Here is a 19,202-nt window from a genome sequence, read left to right on the forward strand (position 1 = left end):
GCCTCCTCCTGCCCTGCAGGGTCCACGTGGCCTCCTCCTGCCCTGCAGGGTCCACGTGGCCTCCTCCTGCCCTGCAGGGTCCACGTGGCCTCCTCCTGCCCTGCAGGGTCCACGTGGCCTCCTCCTGCCCTGCAGGGTCCACGTGGCCTCCTCCTGCCCTGCAGGGTCCACGTGGCCTCCTCCTGCCCTGCAGGGTCCACGTGGCCTCCTCCTGCCCTGCAGGGTCCACGTGGCCTCCTCCTGCCCTGCAGGGTCCACGTGGCCTCCTCCTGCCCTGCAGGGTCCATGTGGCCTCCTCCTGCCCTGCAGGGTCCATGTGGCCTCCTCTCCCCTGCAGAGTCGCATCTTCTGCTCACAGAGCGCTTACCTGCTCTAAGTGTCGGCGGCCTCTTCTCCGTCCTCCTCACGGCACTCTGCACACTGAGGCTGACAGGCGTCAGTATGGTGAGGTTATCTCACCACGCTGCCGAGACCTCTGCAACGTCATCACGCCGCCGGGTCAGAGAGCAAACTGGCTCCACTGAACCTGGAAGTGCGGAGTGCACGGAGGTACGGGGATTAATTTGTATCGGTATCTTAAAGACGCCGATACAAATGAATACAAGGAACTGGATGGCCAACGCTGATTGTTGCCGGTTCAGCGAACCAGCTGTTATTTTAACAACCGGTTCGCCCAAACCGGACAGAACTGGCTGTATCCCACCCCTGGGCAGAGGCGAAAGGCCAATGTGTGCGGGGGGCAGAGGCAAGCGGCCAAGGCGATGGTTGTCACTGTAATGACGTCATTTTGGAGACAGACAGACAGACGCAATTTTATATATATATCTGCGAAAACATCAGACCAATGGAATCGGTGTCTTTTATAAGACAATGGGATTAATCGCCAAAGCATGCATTAAAATTTGGGCAATATTAGCAGTGTAAAGGGGATTTCTAAAAATCTCATTCACATGAATTATATTTCAGAACTGAAAATCAGCATACAGTTAGGTCCAGAAATATTTGGACAGTGACACAAGTTTTGTTATTTTAGCTGTTTACAAAAACATGTTCAGAAATACAATTATATATATAATATGGGCTGAAAGTGCACACTCCCAGCTGCAATATGAGAGTTTTCACATCCAAATCGGAGAAAGGGTTTAGGAATCATAGCTCTGTAATGCATAGCCTCCTCTTTTTCAAGGGACCAAAAGTAATTGGACAAGGGACTCTAAGGGCTGCAATTAACTCTGAAGGCGTCTCCCTCGTTAACCTGTAATCAATGAAGTAGTTAAAAGGTCTGGGGTTGATTGCAGGTGTGTGGTTTTGCATTTGGAAGCTGTTGCTGTGACCAGACAACATGCGGTCTAAGGAACTCTCAATTGAGGTGAAGCAGAACATCCTGAGGCTGAAAAAAAAGAAAAAATCCATCAGAGAGATAGCAGACATGCTTGGAGTAGCAAAATCAACAGTCGGGTACATTCTGAGAAAAAAGGAATTGACTGGTGAGCTTGGGAACTCAAAAAGGCCTGGGCGTCCACGGATGACAACAGTGGTGGATGATCGCCGCATACTTTCTTTGGTGAAGAAGAACCCGTTCACAACATCAACTGAAGTCCAGAACACTCTCAGTGAAGTAGGTGTATCTGTCTCTAAATCAACAGTAAAGAGAAGACTCCATGAAAGTAAATACAAAGGGTTCACATCTAGATGCAAACCATTCATCAATTCCAAAAATAGACAGGCCAGAGTTAAATTGGCTGAAAAACACCTCATGAAGCCAGCTCAGTTCTGGAAAAGTATTCTATGGACAGATGAGACCAAGATCAACCTGTACCAGAATGATGGGAAGAAAAAAGTTTGGAGAAGAAAGGGAACGGCACATGATCCAAGGCACACCACATCCTCTGTAAAACATGGTGGAGGCAACGTGATGGCATGGGCATGCATGGCTTTCAATGGCACTGGGTCACTTGTGTTTATTGATGACATAACAGCAGACAAGAGTAGCCGGATGAATTCTGAAGTGTACAGGGATATACTTTCAGCCCAGATTCAGCCAAATGCCGCAAAGTTGATCGGACGGCGCTTCATAGTACAGATGGACAATGACCCCAAGCATACAGCCAAAGCTACCCAGGAGTTCATGAGTGCAAAAAAGTGGAACATTCTGCAATGGCCAAGTCAATCACCAGATCTTAACCCAATTGAGCATGCATTTCACTTGCTCAAATCCAGACTTAAGACGGAAAGACACACAAACAAGCAAGACCTGAAGGCTGTGGCTGTAAAGGCCTGGAAAAGCATTAAGAAGGAGGAAACCCAGCGTTTGGTGATGTCCATGGGTTCCAGACTTAAGGCAGTGATTGCCTCCAAAGGATTCGCAACAAAATATTGAAAATAAAAATATTTTGTTTGGGTTTGGTTTATTTGTCCAATTATTTTTGACCTCCTAAAATGTGGAGTGTTTGTAAATAAATGTGTACAATTCCTACAATTTCTATCAGATATTTTTGTTCAAACCTTCAAATTAAACGTTACAATCTGCACTTGAATTCTGTTGTAGAGGTTTCATTTCAAATCCAATGTGGTGGCATGCAGAGCCCAACTCGCGAAAATTGTGTCACTGTCCAAATATTTCTGGACCTAACTGTACTTTCCACACAGCCTTAAAGGGTTATTCCCAACATTAGAAGTTATCACTCTTCCATAGGTATCTGGGATCTCCCTGCTTTTGAAAAGGGGCTCTGAATCCGGTCATTGCTCCATTTATTCTTTATGGGACTGAAAGCACTCAGCGATGGTGTGCACACGGATATGCAAGCTATCATTGATCCAATAAGTAAAACCGAAAAAAACTAGCAGGCACACCTGTTTGTATAAGTGGAATGTATAGGTGTACGAGGGGCTGCTGATAAGTCTTTGGCTTTGTGATCTATTTTTGTTTATATGGTTTGTTTATATGTGTGCCCAATCAGGATGGTCTTTTTGGGCTGTGCATCTTGTCTATATAGGATTCCACGGGCAGGTGCAAAACATTCAAGCCCGGGTCCTGCCCTGCCCCGTTGGCACTTTAGATAGTTGAAATACTACAGATACATCATGATTGGGTACACCTTGTTATGGCGGGATGGATTTTATTTATATATACACGTTTCTATTTATGTACTTACTGCAGGATTTTTTCAACTAGATACATCCGGCTTGCTCAGAACGTTTGCATTAAGCAAGGCCATACCCATCTAGTTGCCATGTGACTGTGTATTGAGATCACATACTTGCAGTCCTGTACCCGAGGATTCACAAATCTGCAGTTACAGAATGACTGCAGACTTGTACTCTAAGACCAGAAAAACCCTTTAATATACTCTTTAAGCGCCATGTTTTTTTGTTACGTTTTTTTTGTTTCCAGCACAGCTCCAGTCCTATTTTGAGTCATACGGTGGCGATTCTGACTTTGCCCGGTAATAGTGGGGGTCTATGTGTGCGCCAGAAGTGGCTTTTATTATGCAAGTCTATGGAGCCTCGTTCTGAAGCTCCATAGACTTACACTGTAAAAGCCACCACTCCTTGGTCACACATACGGCCTATGACTCAGAAGAGGACTGGGGCAGTGCTAGAAACCGGTGAAGACTGATCGGTGAGCATATCAAGATACTACACTAAAATTTACACCGGTATATTCAAATTAAATTTTAATGGGAGTGTATTAGGAGCTGACCAGTTATCGACAAGCTCTTATTTCTCACAAGGACACAGCATGGCAATCACAGATTTACAATACTAAGAACTATGTATATGTGTATATGACACAGAACACGAGAGTGATATTTTCGAAGCAGACATTTATATATTTGAGCACCCTTAAATAGGACATGACGTCTACAATTACGTGCCTATGAGTCATGGTTGGCCAAAGGGCAGCTGGGTCATCATGGACAGTTAGCAGCCGTCATCCTGGGAGAGCATAAGCTTCTATCCCAGCGTCACAAAATCGTATCAATAGCCACTATCTCCATGCTCATAGTTTACAATATTAACTTTCACGCCTTTTACACAATCTATGGAGACTAAGACCAGAGGTTAACAACCTTGAAAACATAAAATTTCTATACGTGACTACGACAACATAGAGCATCATTTCTCCAATATTTAGCACATTATGCATTCTCCACTGTCCTAGTGACTTATTATGTCTGAATATTTTATAAACCAATCTGTTGCTCAGAAACTTTTGCTATTAAAATGGTTAATTAGTTATATTTATGTTGTTTATGTGCCACAAATTACAGCCATATAACAGACCACATGTGTTCGGGGCCAGGATTTATACAACACCCTGTGTAGAGTTTTACAGAACGAGCGGCTCTTTTCCTTTAATACAAACACATTCATAATCTCTGCCACTGCAAAGAACGAAGAGCGGATGAGACTAAACTAAATTAGAACACAAAATGCCGCACTCAAATGTCACCTGCTTTATTCCAAAAATATCATTAGCATTTAAAAATAGGAGTGTAACACTTTGTTCAGATTGCAATTAGTAATAATGTGATAGAGAAGTAGGGTACGCTGGCACCGACGTTAGTACTGCTGCCATAGGCACAAATCCACCATGGCAAAGTCTGCTTGGTGTTTCTATACTTCCCCAAAGTCATTTTGTAGCATTTCAACTCCCAAATAACCCTAAAAGTGTCCAGTTAGGTACTGTTGTGGCAAAATTATTTATTTCATTATTCCTGTAGTGTCAGTATGCTCCAAACTGCTGTATTACAGAAGAATGCAATGTGCCTGTATGACGAGCATGGGCACAAAGTCATGCTACATTGATCCATTAAATCTACACATATAATGCCCTTTATAAATATCTATTTTAAGTCCTAATCACTTTTTTTTTTAATGTGATTTTAGTTCCTGTGACGTTTTGTATGAGAGGAATCTCAAAGAGGACATCATAGGAGGACAGCGCTGCAGTCACTTCCCTGCCCACTGAAACAGGAGGTTAACATGGGACAGCGCTGCAGTTACCACAGCGTCCTTCACTGCTTTCAGGGGACTGTGATAAAAGCAGGGTGAGTTACAGCAGCACCGCCCCCTGGTGTCAATTAGTTTCAGTGAAAGAACAGAAGTTGCGTTGTGGTGCTGTGGTCTCTCACCTTGCTTCCACCACCACCCCTTAATGACTTCTTATTTCAGTGACAGAAGTGAGGAAGCAGCAAAAGAAGCTGCGGCCACTTCTCTCTGCCTTCATCACCATGTTTGATACCCCACATTGTCAGTGGACGGCAGTAAAAGAACCTGTGGTAAGTGACCGCAAGGCTTCCCCATGAGGACACGGATATTCAGGGACATAAAAACCTGGGGGGGGGGGGTGGAAGTAATAAGGCAATCGCACAGGTTCAATCATATATATATATATATATATTCCGTTCACTCAAACTATGGCATTTCAGTGAAATCACACTGTACATAGGAAGAATTGGATGGATGCCGGCTGGCTTCTCCATCCCTGACTGAGTGACTGGCAGATCTTTACTGCGTATGTACAGGAAGAGGCCTAGCAATCCGTGCAGCAGGAAGCCACTGGACCCACTCAGTGACTAGTCCACTTGTTTAGAGCTGTTGAAAACATGTTCTCTCCAAAATGGGGAAGTATTTAAGGGAAACATGAATGCCCGTGATTCAGACAGTATGAATCACCTAACAGTTTACATTTATAATCTAAAAAATATCTGAAGACAACTTTTGTGTGTCTTAGGAACTTAGCCATGTCCATGACCACCTCCTCATTGTTCTATACCATGCCATTAAACCACAATGCTATGCTATGTCTATACGGAAAATGATTGTTAAAGCGCACCAATCACCAGGATTTTCCTACATAACTTAAAGACAGTGCTATACTGCCACTATCATGCTGATTCTATATACAGTGTGTCCACCCATATCCTGTCCACCACCATTAACTTGAGAATGGCGGCAGCTATAGGCATAGAAGTGGTGTCTAGGTATAGGAAAGTAGCCATGCGCTACGCAATGAAACCACCTGGTGGAAAACAACGGAGTTAGGATTTTTATCTCGAAAACTTAACGAGATAGAGGAAAAAAAGTGAATTACAAAGTTGTAGGGCATCATCAATTCAATAAGAATCGACACCTTGCATACAGAAATGCTATGATTAGAACCTGTAAAACTCACAAGGCTGCGGATGTGAAGCGATACCTCATGGAGACCTTCCTACAAGTCATTGGGTATGGTGGCTGTGTGGAGTGGCCTCCACGCTCACCTGATCTGACCCCATTGGACTTCTTTCTGTGAGGTCACATCAAACAGCAGGTGTATGCGACCCCTCCACCAACATTGCAGGACCTACAATGACGTATCACAGATACTTGTGCAAACGTGTCACCTACCATATTGCACAACGTGCAGCAAGATACAGTATGCTGTCCAGAGTCCAGATTTGCATTGCAGCTGACAGTGGCCACTTTGAGCATCAAAGTTAAATGAGCGCCATAGGCGTGACCAGCATTCACTGTTTTGGGGTGTCATGGGTTTTATATAGTATTTCTGTATGCAAGGTGTCGATTCATATTGAATTGATGTTACCCTACAATTTTTTAATTCACTTTTTTCTCTATCTCGTTACGTTTTCGAGATAAAAGTGCTAACTCCGTTGCTCCCCACCAGGTGGTGCTATAGGTAGTTTCATTGTGTAGCGCATGGCTACTTTACTATAAGTAGACACCACTTCTATGCCTATAGCTGCCGCAGTTCTCAAGTTAATGGCAGTGGGCAGGATACGGGTGGACACACTGTATACTTTTAGTTATCAGCTAGGATGTATAGGTTTTGAAACACAAGCAAGTAACGTTTGTAAAATGAACAGCTTTTTGATTGGCAGCAGCTGCCGACCAGCTGGGGTGGGTATTCATAGTGATTCCCACCCCCCCGCCTGTTGTTCCTCCCCCTTCTAGTTATACTAATTCTATTATAGAAGTGGCTAGAAGGACCTTTGCTAATATACCCATGTAACCAGAAGGGCAGGGTCTCAGCCAACAGAATAATTTTGCTTCCTAGTATCAGCGATATTGGCTGAGGCCCTGCACCTTCTGGTCACATGGGTATGACATCAGCAAAGGTCCTTCTAGCCACTTGGTAAAACACTTCTATAAAAGATTAGCATAAATAAAAGGAGGAAGAACAGGCAGGGGGGCTGGAATCACTATGAATACCCACCCCAGCTATCAGCTGATCGGCAGCTGCTGCTAATCAAAAATCTGCTCATTTTACAACGTTTACTTGCTTGTGTTTCTAAAACATTACATTCTAGCTGACAACTAAAGGTTTGTATAGAATCAGCAAGATAGTGCCACTGGCTTTAGGTTATATAGGGAAATCCTGGTGATTGGGGAGCTTTAAGTCCTCAGCTAGAGGGTTGGGGCTTCAGGTGGCGACCGACCGAACATTTAACTAATCAGTAAAAACCTTAAGCTTGGTGTAGGCTTCAAGATTTCTATTGACAGTCTCAATCATTAAAAAAAATGCAGCAATTTAAAAACAATGGGGACAACTATTTCTTGTTGGATGTTAGATGTCTTTAGAAACTTTGAGCATCATGATTAAAATTCAACCAGTAATGGATGTGGTTGCAAAAAGGGGAAAGGGTTAAACTTCTATTTCCTCTATTGATTAGGAGCACAGTGTGTAAAGCTTTGATCTGATATTTGGAAGTGAGAAACAGATGTGCGGATAATGTTCAAAGGCATTTTCCAACTTTGTATAAACACAATATCAATAACTAGAAGAATCTCAGAAGGTTTTAATGTACAATGGCTCTTATGTAAGGGAATCTGTCACCAGGTTTTTGCTTCCCCATGAGAAAGCAGCAGGACGTAGGGGAAGAGACCCTGATTGCAGTGATATGTCACTTACTGGGCTGCTTGCTGCAGTTTACATAAAATCACTGTTATATCTACTTCAGATCTACAAGTTCTTTGAATGCTGAGCCCTGAATACCCCCCCCCCCCTCCACACACACACACCACTGATTAGCAGATTTCTATGTACACTGTGCATAGGCAAAAAGCTGTCAATCAGCAGGGAAGGTTGAGTTATGTAGAGCTTATGGAGGACTATATGGCAGGTTTACTAGTCCTCAAGTGAAAATCCTCTTAACAAAACAGTGATTTTATCAAAACTACAGCAAGCAGCCGAGTAAGTGACATCACTGGAATAAGGACTGCGTTCTGTACATTATTCTGCTCTCGAATTAGGTGGCAAAAATTTATGGACAAATTCCCCTAGGTGACATTCCATACACTATTCTAAAGCAAACGTTCATAGGAGTAAATGGTGTCAATACGTGCCTCTTGAAGGGATTGTCCACTACTTTTACATTGATGGCCTATCTTTAGGATAGGTAACTAATGTCTGCATGGCCAGGGTCCAACACCCCGCACATTAGCTGTTCTCGGTCCCGCCGGCGGCAGCAGGCAGCTGAAAATGCACCGTTCCGCAGCTGCCAAATCTTCTGATGCCAGCCAAGGCTGGGTACTGCACATCCGCCTCCTATTGATTAGAATGGGAGGCAGATGTGCAGTACCCGGCCATGGCTGCTATCAGAAGACGGTGCAGCTCCGGAACTGGGCATTTCCGGCTGCCGCCGCCGGGACGGAGAACAGCTAATCTGTAGGGCTATGGACTATCGGACCTGGCCGATCTGGCATTGATAACCTATCCTAAGGATACGCCATCAATGTAAAAGTAGTGGATAACCCCTTTAAAGCTTTAAATAATCTAGTATTTATTTTACTTTGGAAAATAAAGTTTATGCTTGTTGTTAAAAGGCTGGCATTAAACTTGCAAAGTATGCTGAAAACAAGTCATCCATGCCAATTCAACCTTAAAGTGAACCTGACTGCGGATACATGCTTCCCAATCCATGCAGGTATCTGGCCCTGGCTGAATGAAGGCTGCGATGTTTCAGGAAAAAAAAACCCAAAGCAACTAACTTTAAAATGTGTTTGGGAACAGAGCCGCGCTGGGGACCAGTCGGTGAGGAGTGTTCGCAGCAGTCTCTCTCTGCCCATTGCCTTAGAGTAACAGATCTCTCCCTATACATACACGTAGGCAGAGACTTGTCAATCCAGGTAAGCAGGTGATGAGAAGCCGCTAGAGCCCAACTAATCTCCAGCTCGGCTTGGACCCTAGTATCTTTAAAATTAGTTTTTTTCTCTGAAGCACTGTGGTATTTCAGAGTTAAAACATACTTGGCAGTGTTCATACATCCAGGGTCTGATACATACTACCCATGGATTGACATGCATGTATCAGCTGTAAAGTTCTCCAACGTTTTATGGCACTTTTCAACACAGGCAAATACCAAGAAACTTTGCAGTCAGAATTACCTGTGTTGTGGTTGCAGATGATGAAGGTAGGGGGTTAGAGATCATTGGACCAAATATATCCAAGTCGTCATTTAATGTGCTTGATGTAGAGGTGCTGCCATTTGCCACTGGTACTTCAGCTGGAGTATCTAAAGGTGAACAAACATTCATGAGGAACACAGCATAGAAACAGATTAAACTCTACTAAAAACCTCTAATGATACATTACACTCTTATTCATGCCCTAAATCTGGTATCTGACAAACAAAACAGAGCTCAGATCCTCTCAAGACCACAAAGATGAACAGTAAGTTACCCAATGTAAGCAAGAACACGAGAAACACAAGCCGGATTTGATGGGTCTGGATGGATTTGATGGGTCTGGATGGATTTGATGGGTCTGGATGGATTTGATGGGTCTGGATGGATTTGATGGGTCTGGATGGATTTGATGGGTCTGGATGGATTTGATGGGTCTGGATGGATTTGATGGGTCTGGATGGATTTGATGGGTCTGGATGGATTTGATGGGTCTGGATGGATTTGATGGGTCTGGATGGATTTGATGGGTCTGGATGGATTTGATGGGTCTGGATGGATTTGATGGGTCTGGATGGATTTGATGGGTCTGGATGGATTTGATGGGTCTGGATGGATTTGATGGGTCTGGATGGATTTGATGGGTCTGGATGGATTTGATGGGTCTGGATGGATTTGATGGGTCTGGATGGATTTGATGGGTCTGGATGGATTTGATGGGTCTGGATGGATTTGATGGGTCTGGATGGATTTGATGGGTCTGGATGGATTTGATGAATCTGGATGGATTTGATGGATTTGATGGATCTGATGGATCTGGATGGATTTAATGAATCTGGAAGCCAGGGTGGACAATATAGATTAATCTTGAGACAGGACTGCTTTGTATAAATATGAATCTCAAGGGCATGGAGGAAGGTTTAGAGGAGTAAGAGCAGGGAGGAGTTGTTATATGGATGAATATGGCATCCTTGGCCAAAGAGGAGTATTTAGATGGATCCTGAGGGCAGGAAGGAGGATTTAGATTAATCTGGAGGCAAGGGAGGAAGCTTTTATATGAATCTGAAGGGCAAGGAGAAGAGCTTTGATTGATCTGGAGGCCAAGGTGTATGCTATAGATTAATCCAGAGGTCAGAGGACAGTTTAAGTGGAGCTGTAGGCCAGAGAGGTTATTTATATAAATCTGAAAGGCACGGAGGAAGGTTTAGATGAATGAATATGGAGGCCTGGGCCAAGGAGTAGTGTTTTGATGAATCTTGAGGGCAGAAAGGAGGATTTAACTTAATCTGGAGGCCAAGAAGGATTTTATATGAATCTGAATGACAGGAAGAAGGGTTTAGATGGATGGGGAGTGCAGAGAGGATGAACATTGAGAGCAGAGGAAAAGGTAGAAGTTAATGTGTAGGTAAGGAGATGGTCTTTGATTAATACGGAGGGCAGAAAGGATGGTTTAAATGAAATTTGTACTTTTAAATGCAGATTAAATTTTGATAAACGATCAGTTATCACAATCCAATGGTGGAAAATTTTGCATGATCTGTACAATTGCCAGGCTACTGAATTTATATACACACATTAAATCTGATATATCATAAATGAAATACACACATGAAATCCAGTATATCATATAAATGATATACACACATTCATACATTATACATATGCTTTGTATGCTTATGTATCCAGATACAATATTTTATTTTTTTTTTTTATTACAGTGATCAAAGCCATCCTTCTACATCTAAGAAATCCTGCACGTCCTCACAGTGGAGCCTGTGTCTATAACCGTGTTACAATGTACCAGCTCACTTCATAAATGAATGCACAAAGGGGACCACAAATCAAATGAGCATCATATTCAAGAAACAATAGATGTTGCTATAGCAATGGAGAGAGCCAAGGTTGCGAACCTCTCACTTTCTAAAGCTTCAATTTGATTTTACTGCAGCAAGCAGTCATGAAACCCATAAGATATATGTATCATAAAGTCAAAGGCTGCCTAGGTTTCCAATCGTGATGCTGATCTGGAAAGCAAACATGCACAGTCATCTGCCGTTTTGGATATATAAAAGTTCTGGACGTTTCTTTGTAATCTAATACACGTACATCCAAGGGCGGAAATAACATTGGTGCAGCCTCCCAGGGGCCAAGGAGGTAGGGAGCCTATTTCTTCCTCCAAAGCAGATGAAATTGTGCAATTTGATGACTTATTGGACTGAAAAGGACCCATATACTGTGCTTACACAAGGACCCATATACTGTGCTTACACAAGGGCCCACATACTGTGCTTACACAAGGACCCACATACTGTGCTTACACAAGGACCCACATACTGTGCTTACACAAGGACCCACATACTGTGCTTACACAAGGACCCACATACTGTGCTTACACAAGGACCCACATACTGTGCTTACACAAGGACCCACATACTGTGCTTACACAAGGACCCACACACTGTGCTTACACAAGGACGCATACACTGTGCTTACACAAGGACCCATATACTGTGCTTACACAAGGACCCATATACTGTGCTTACACAAGGACCCATACACTGTGCTTACACAAGGACCCATACACTGTGCTTACACAAGGACCCATATACTGTGCTTACACAAGGACCCATATACTGTGCTTACACAAGGACCCATATACTGTGCTTACACAAGGACACATATACTGTGCTTACACAAGGACCCATATACTCTGCTTACACAAGGACCCATATACTCTGCTTACACAAGGACCCATACACTGTGCTTACACAAGGATCCATATACTGTGGTTACACAATGGCCCTTTTCTGGCTCTGTCCAGCAGTGCTATATCTCTACACTATTTTACTACCTATATGCTGGGCCGGACCCCGGTTACATGATGTGCTGTGCGGTCCATTCATTTGCCCCAGTGCTGCCTCCACCTTTACTCCAGAAATCATATACTGTACAGTGCTTAAAGGGAACCTCCGTCACCATGAAAATGCAGCCCAATCTGTAAGCACCCTGTTATAGCGCAGGGGAGGGCAGAGAAGACTGATATATAGATTTGCGAGAAAAGATTTATCAATTAATCCTCAGCTCTTTCTGCAATTTTTGGTCCAGTAGGCAGTATTATCAGGGACTGACCGCCTTCCTGGTATAAATCTGCATGCAGAGATAGCCGTCAGTCACTGATAGGACTGCCCACTGGGCCAAGAAGCCCAGAAGGGGCAGAGGATTAAATGATGAAAACACGTTATACTAAGTCTTTTCTCATAAAACTAGATCAATATAGCCAACTTCACCTGCTTTATAATATGATGCCTTCAAATTGGACTGCATGGCGACAGGTTCCCTTTAAGTAGTACCATATATGCTGACGTACTTATACTTTTTCTAGGTGAAATACTGGCATTCTTGTTTTTAGCATCAGAAATCTAGTGGCGATAACCATGTAGTCTATATAACATCTTATCTTTATTCTGCAGCTCATTAAAATGACAGCAATATATAGTCTTTTTTTATTTTACGACTTTTGTACAAAAATCAAAATAAGGTATATACATAATGGAAACTTTTATTCTGCCAATCAGTACAATAATAGGGATTTTTATTCTATTATTTTTTTCTTTTACACAATAACACACACACACACACACACACACACTGCGTATCCGAATACAAAGACCCATAAGTGAGTTTTCTTTCCATCAAATTAGATTTTTTGGGAAATGGGAAAAGCAAGAACAGTAATTCTATTTACTTTTTTTTTATTATTATTTACAACATCCACAACATGGGTTAAAAATATTAAAATGTGGCAAAAGTAGTGATGGCTGGGGTGTTTTTTTAATCTATAAGCCTGATAGTGCTTGTAATGCCCTGTAATAATTCTGTGTTGCAGTCTATTAGCATTCGTAAGATGGAAGCCATGTAAGCCGTTCTTGTGTCTTGGATTGCCATAATAACAGGCATTCAATCCTGTCAATAGGAAGAAGGGTGAGGAGGAGGCCGATAAGCGGCAAAGATAGCCCACCTCCCTGGACCACCTAAATACTATGTTAAGTATTGACAATGGCATCCAAGTGCTTAAATGGCAGGATAGAAGTGGTCTTCAATCCCAGTCATTGCAGAGGCAATAAGAATTGAACAATTACTTATATTATAAATACCACAATTTATTCTACAATATAGAAGTTTTGCTTGAAAAATCAAGAATATTCATTTTATTATATTTTAAAGAAAATGGACTTTAACGGGATAGCAAGAATGCAATATGATACTTATCCATAACATATAGAGATTTTGTGGTATTATGCAATAGATTTGATACGGTATAACACACACACACACACACACACACACACACACACACACACACACACACACACACACACACACACACACACACACACACACCACATTATGTAAAGCACCTAGCTTTTGATTAGCTATTAGGACATAAAGTAGACATTGGAAATGCAGCTGGTCCATTTCCCTGCGCTGACTGGATGGCGCTATAGCATTTACTGGAACAGGATATAAAAGGAAGCAATTTCACAGCTTCAGAATGTAAAAACATTCAGATATAGGCCAGCCTTCCCAGTGGGATTCAGACCAGAGCCGAGCTTCCTTGCTCCCTTGGTCAGGATGACCTTGTACTACTATTTCAAGGCGCATTTACGTGCAGAGACGCACACCTCCAATCCACCAGGCACAAAGGTGGATCATAAAACTAAATCTTGAAAAAACAAAACACACAAACCTTTGGAATGAAGTGTCAATTTATTTATATTTGCTTATTTAGGCTGAAATAAGAAATGCAGTTGTTTCTTGAGCCAAAGCCAGAAGTGGATCCATCAAGAAGTAGTAAGAGTATAAAAAAAAGTCACCAAAACTACATGGGATTAAAAGGTTACTGTTTCCAAAACCTTTACAGAAATCAATAGGTCAAGCAAATATAATAAAGTGTCTTTCTCCACTTATAAGTGCCTTCTTCTGCCTCAGTTACCGAAAAACTACTGAAATTTGGCTGTGCGCCTAGCTCAGTGGGGTCCAGATTATAACTGTCTATTGAAGTCTATCGGGAAGGCAGGAGCAGAGTGAGAGGACAGAGGGAAACACAAACCCCTGTTAATGCTTTCTAACAAGCTCTTATCTCAACCAAGAGTAGGATTCACAGCTACACTGCTCACTACTGCAGTACAATATACTTTATTTACTTCTGAACATGTGCTATACAGAAAAAGGGGGGCAAGAATCCATTACGTCTGTGTATTAAAGAGCAAGCAAAGGGCAGATCTAGTGATCAATGCATGGTATAAGTTATATAATGGCCCTTCCTAATGTACAAGCCCGACAGCTTATTCTGAAAGGTCACCAAAAATGTCTAGTAGTTTCTATAAAGTGTATCAGACAATTGGCTATAAGATAACATTTGTGTTATAACCATGCTCTGTAAAAGCTTAGCTTGTAGCAGCTTGTTCCTATAATCATCAACTTTTTTTTCTTCCATAGTATGAAACGCGTTGGCTGTGTTAATAACTTTCCTTACAGAAGTAGCACTTGTCAGATACACAATCAAAAATGAAGCTAAACTATGCCCAGATTACGCTAGAAATCATGTATAACATGAGATCGCTGAAATAAAACATATATACACATACATACATACACACATATACATACACACAAAATCACATTTAGAAGCAGTTGACAAGAGCATTAATGCACCACTCCAGCGTTTTATTTTTTTAATGCCCCCACTGGAGTGGTGCTTTAAGTGTACATTTTCTTACCGCTGTCATATACTCACCTTCCAGAGGCTTCATCTTCTATTGCCTCTGTTCCAGTCAGTCTCCAGTGATTCGTGATCTGTCAGCAGCTCCAGTGTTTTCATGGAGCATGCGAGAGGGTCATAACTCAATACATGTCCATGAGAGACTCCTTCTGGCCCTCCTAGACTTGCACTGGGAGGTAGGTGACGTAACTTCTGACTTCCAAACAGTCAGAAGCTACAGTCACAAAATGGCGCCGTGCACCGGAGCTGTGTCGGTAAAAGGTGAAGATGCCGGATGACAAGTGTATGACATGGAGTTTACATTTAAAGCACCACTCCAGCGCTATAAAAAAAACGAAAAGAAAAGTAAAGAAACCGCTGCAGTGGTGCTTTACCATAAATACTAATACCAAAATAACTGCAAATTGTGAATTCATCCACGATGACTACATGGTGACACATAATACAGAATCTCATGGTCATTTCGAGAGGTAAAAGATTAGTCCAAAGCACATACTGGCCAATCAGTAATCCTTGAAGGGCTCACAATATATACAGTGGGTACAGAAAGCATTATTATTATTATTTATTATTATAGCGCCATTTATTCCATGGCGCTATACAAGTGAAAGAGGGTATACGTACAACAATCATTAACAGTACAAAACAGACTGGTATAGGAGGAGAGAGGACTCTGCCCGCGAGGGCTCACAGTCTACAGGGAATGGGTGAAGGTACAAAAGGTGCAGACAGAGCTGGTTGCGCAGTGGTGTACTGGACTGAGGGTTCAGACCCTTTTAAATTTTTCACTGTTTCATTGCAGCCATTTGATAAATTGAAAAAAGTTAATTTTATTTTAATTTTCTCATTCATGTACACTGCACCCCATATTGACAGAAATAAACCAGAAATTTAAACTTTTTGCGTATTTATTCAACAAGAAAAACTGAAATAGCATGTGGTGCAATTCTGTCAGATTATACTCAGTTTCTTCTTGAAAATGATTGCAATCACAAATTCTTTGGTATTATCTTAATTTATTTTGCTTGCAATGAAAAAACACAAAAGAGAATGAAACAAAAATCAAATCATTGATCATTTCACGCAAAACTCCAAAAATGGGCCAGACAAAAGTATTGGCACCCTTAGCCTAATACTTGGTTGCACAACCTTTAGCCAAAATAACTGCGAACAACCGCTTCCGGTAACCATCAATGAGTTTCTTACAATGCTTTCCTGGAATTTTAGACCATTCTTCTTTGGCAAACTGCTCCAGGTCCCTGAGATTTGAAGGGTGCCTTCTCCAAACTGCCATTTTGAGATCTCTCCACAGGTGTTCTATGGGATTCAGGTCTGGACTCATTGCTGGCCACTTTAGTAGTCTCCAGTGGTTTCTATCAAACCATTTTCTAGTGCTTTTTGAAGTGTGTTTTGGGTCATTGTCCTGCTGGAAGACCCATGACCTCTGAGGAAGACCCAGCTTTCTCACACTGGGCCCTAAATTATGCTGCAAAATTTGTTGATAGTCTTCAGAATTCATAATGCCATGCACACGGTCAAGGAGTCCAGTGCCAGAGGCAGCAAAACAACCCCAAAACATCAGGGAACCTCCGCCATGTTTGACTGTAGGGACCGTGTTCTTTTCTTTGAATGCCTCTTTTTTTTTTCCTGTAAACTCTATGTTGATGGGTTTTCCCAAAAAGCTCTACTTTTGTCTCATCTGACCAGAGGACATTCTTCCAAAACGTTTTAGGCTTTCCCTAGTTTTGGGAAACTCCAGCCTGGCTTTTTTATGTCTTGGGGAAAGAAGTGGAGTCTTCCTGGGTATACTACAATACAGTCCCTTTTCATTCAGACGCCGACGGATAGTACGGGTTGACACTGTTGTACCCTCGGACTGCAGGGCAGCTTGAACTTGTTTGGATGTTAGTCGAGGTTCTTTATCCACCATCCGCACAATCTTGCGTTGAAATCTCTTGTCAATTTTTCTTTTCCTTCCACATCTAGGGAGGGTTAGCCACAGTGCCATGGGCTTTAAACTTCTTGATGACACTGCACACCGTAGACACAGGAACTTTCAGGTCTTTGGAGATGGACTTGTAGCTTTGAGATTGCTCATGCTTCCTCACAATTTGGATTCTCAAGTCCTCAGACAGTTCTTTGGTCTTCTTTCTTTTCTCCATGCTCAATGTGGTACACAGGACAGAGGTTGAGTCAACTTTAATCCATGTCAGCTGGCTGCAAGTGTGATTTAGTTATTGCCAACACCTGTTAGGTGCCACAGGTAAGTTACAGGTGCTGTTAATTACACAAATTAGAGAAGCATCACATGATTTTTCAAACAGTGCCAATACTTTTGTCCACCCCCTTTTTATGTTTGGTGTGGAATTATATCCAATTTGGCTTTATGACAATTTTTTTTTTTTTTTCATTGAAGACAAATTAATTGAAGATAATAATACCTAAGAATTTGTGATTGCAATCATTTTCAAGAAGAAACTGAGTATTATCTGACAGAATTGCAGGGGTGCCAATACTTTTGGCAAGCACTGAAAGTATTCAGACCCTTTGCTCCGTATTGAGTAGAAACACTCTTTTGAGCTAGTACAGCCATGAGTCTTCTTGGGAATGGTGCAACAAGTTTTTCACACCTGGATTTGGGATCCTCTGTCATTCTTCCTTGCAGATCCTCTCCAGTTCTGTGAGGTTGGATGGTGAATGTTGGTGTGACTGGGCCAGTCAAGAATGGTCAGAGTAGTTATGAAGGCACTCCTTTGTTATTTTAGCTGTGTGCTTAGGGTCATTGTCTTGTTGGAAGGTGAATCTTTGGCCAAGTCTGAGGTCCAGAGCACTCTGGAAAAGGTTTTCCTCCAGGATATATCTCTGTACCTGGCCACATTCATCTTTCCTTCAATTGCAACCAGTCGTCCTGTCCGTGCAGCTGAAAAACACCCCTTTAGCATGATGCTGCCACCACCATGTTTCACTGTTGGGATTGTATTGGGCAGGTGATGAGCAATGCCCGGTTTTCTCTACACATACCACTTAGAATTATTATCAAAAAGTTGTTTTCGTCTCATCAGACCAGAGAATCTTGTTTCTCATAGTCTGGGAGTCCTTAATGTGTTTTTTTTAAAACTCTATGTGGGCTTTCATATGTCTTCCACTGAGGAGAGGCTTCCATCGGGCCACTCTGCATAAAGGCCTGACTGGTAGAGGGCTGCAGTGATAGTTGACTTTGTGGAACTTTCTCCCATCTCCCTACTGCATCTCTGGAGCTCAGCCACAGTGATTTTGGGGTTCTTCTTTCCCTCTCTCACCAAGGCTCTTCTCCCACAATTTCTCAGTTTGGCCAGGTCTAGGAAGAGTTCTGGTGGTCTTAAACGTCTTCTAGTTAAGGATTATGGAGGCCACTGTGCTTCTAGGACCCTTGAGTACTGCAGAAATTATTTTGTAACCTTGCGCAAATCTGTGCCTTGCCACAATTCTGTATCTGAGCTCCTTGGGCAGTTACTTTGACCTCATGATTCTCATTTGGTCCGACATGCACAGTGAGGTCTTATATAGACAGGTGTGTGCCTTTCCAAATCAAGTCCTATCAGTTTAATTAAACACAGCTGGACTCCAATGAAGTAATAGCACCATCTCAAGAAGGATCACAAGGAAATGGACAGCATGTGAAATAGTTAGGTCCAGAAATATTTGGACAGTGACACAATTTTCGCGAGTTGGGCTCTGCATACCACCACATTGGATTTGAAATGAAACCTCTACAACAGAATTCAAGTGCAGATTGTAACGTTTAATTTGAAGGTTTGAACAAAAATATCTGATAGAAATTGTAGGAATTGTACACATTTCTTTACAAACACTCCACATTTTAGGAGGTCAAAAGTAATTGGACAAATAAACCAAACCCAAACAAAATATTTTTATTTTCAATATTTTGTTGCGAATCCTTTGGAGGCAATCACTGCCTTAAGTCTGGAACCCATGGACATCACCAAACGCTGGGTTTCCTCCTTCTTAA

The 19,202-nt window shown here is 42.2% G+C and overlaps 1 protein-coding gene across 2 annotated transcripts in view; it reads right to left on the reverse strand.

Moving 5' to 3' along the window:
* Window positions 1–19,202, reverse strand: part of SMAP1 (small ArfGAP 1) — a 315,731-nt gene that overhangs the window by 33,618 nt on the left and 262,911 nt on the right. For both annotated transcript variants that reach the window (XM_075340237.1, XM_075340236.1), the window contains one exon: window positions 9,394–9,521. In XM_075340237.1, coding sequence (XP_075196352.1) covers window positions 9,394–9,521 — 128 coding nt within the window. The remainder of the gene's footprint in view (window positions 1–9,393; window positions 9,522–19,202) is intronic.

Source organism: Anomaloglossus baeobatrachus, chromosome 3 (assembly GCF_048569485.1).
Source record: "Anomaloglossus baeobatrachus isolate aAnoBae1 chromosome 3, aAnoBae1.hap1, whole genome shotgun sequence".
Classification (NCBI taxonomy): Eukaryota; Metazoa; Chordata; class Amphibia; order Anura; family Aromobatidae; genus Anomaloglossus; species Anomaloglossus baeobatrachus.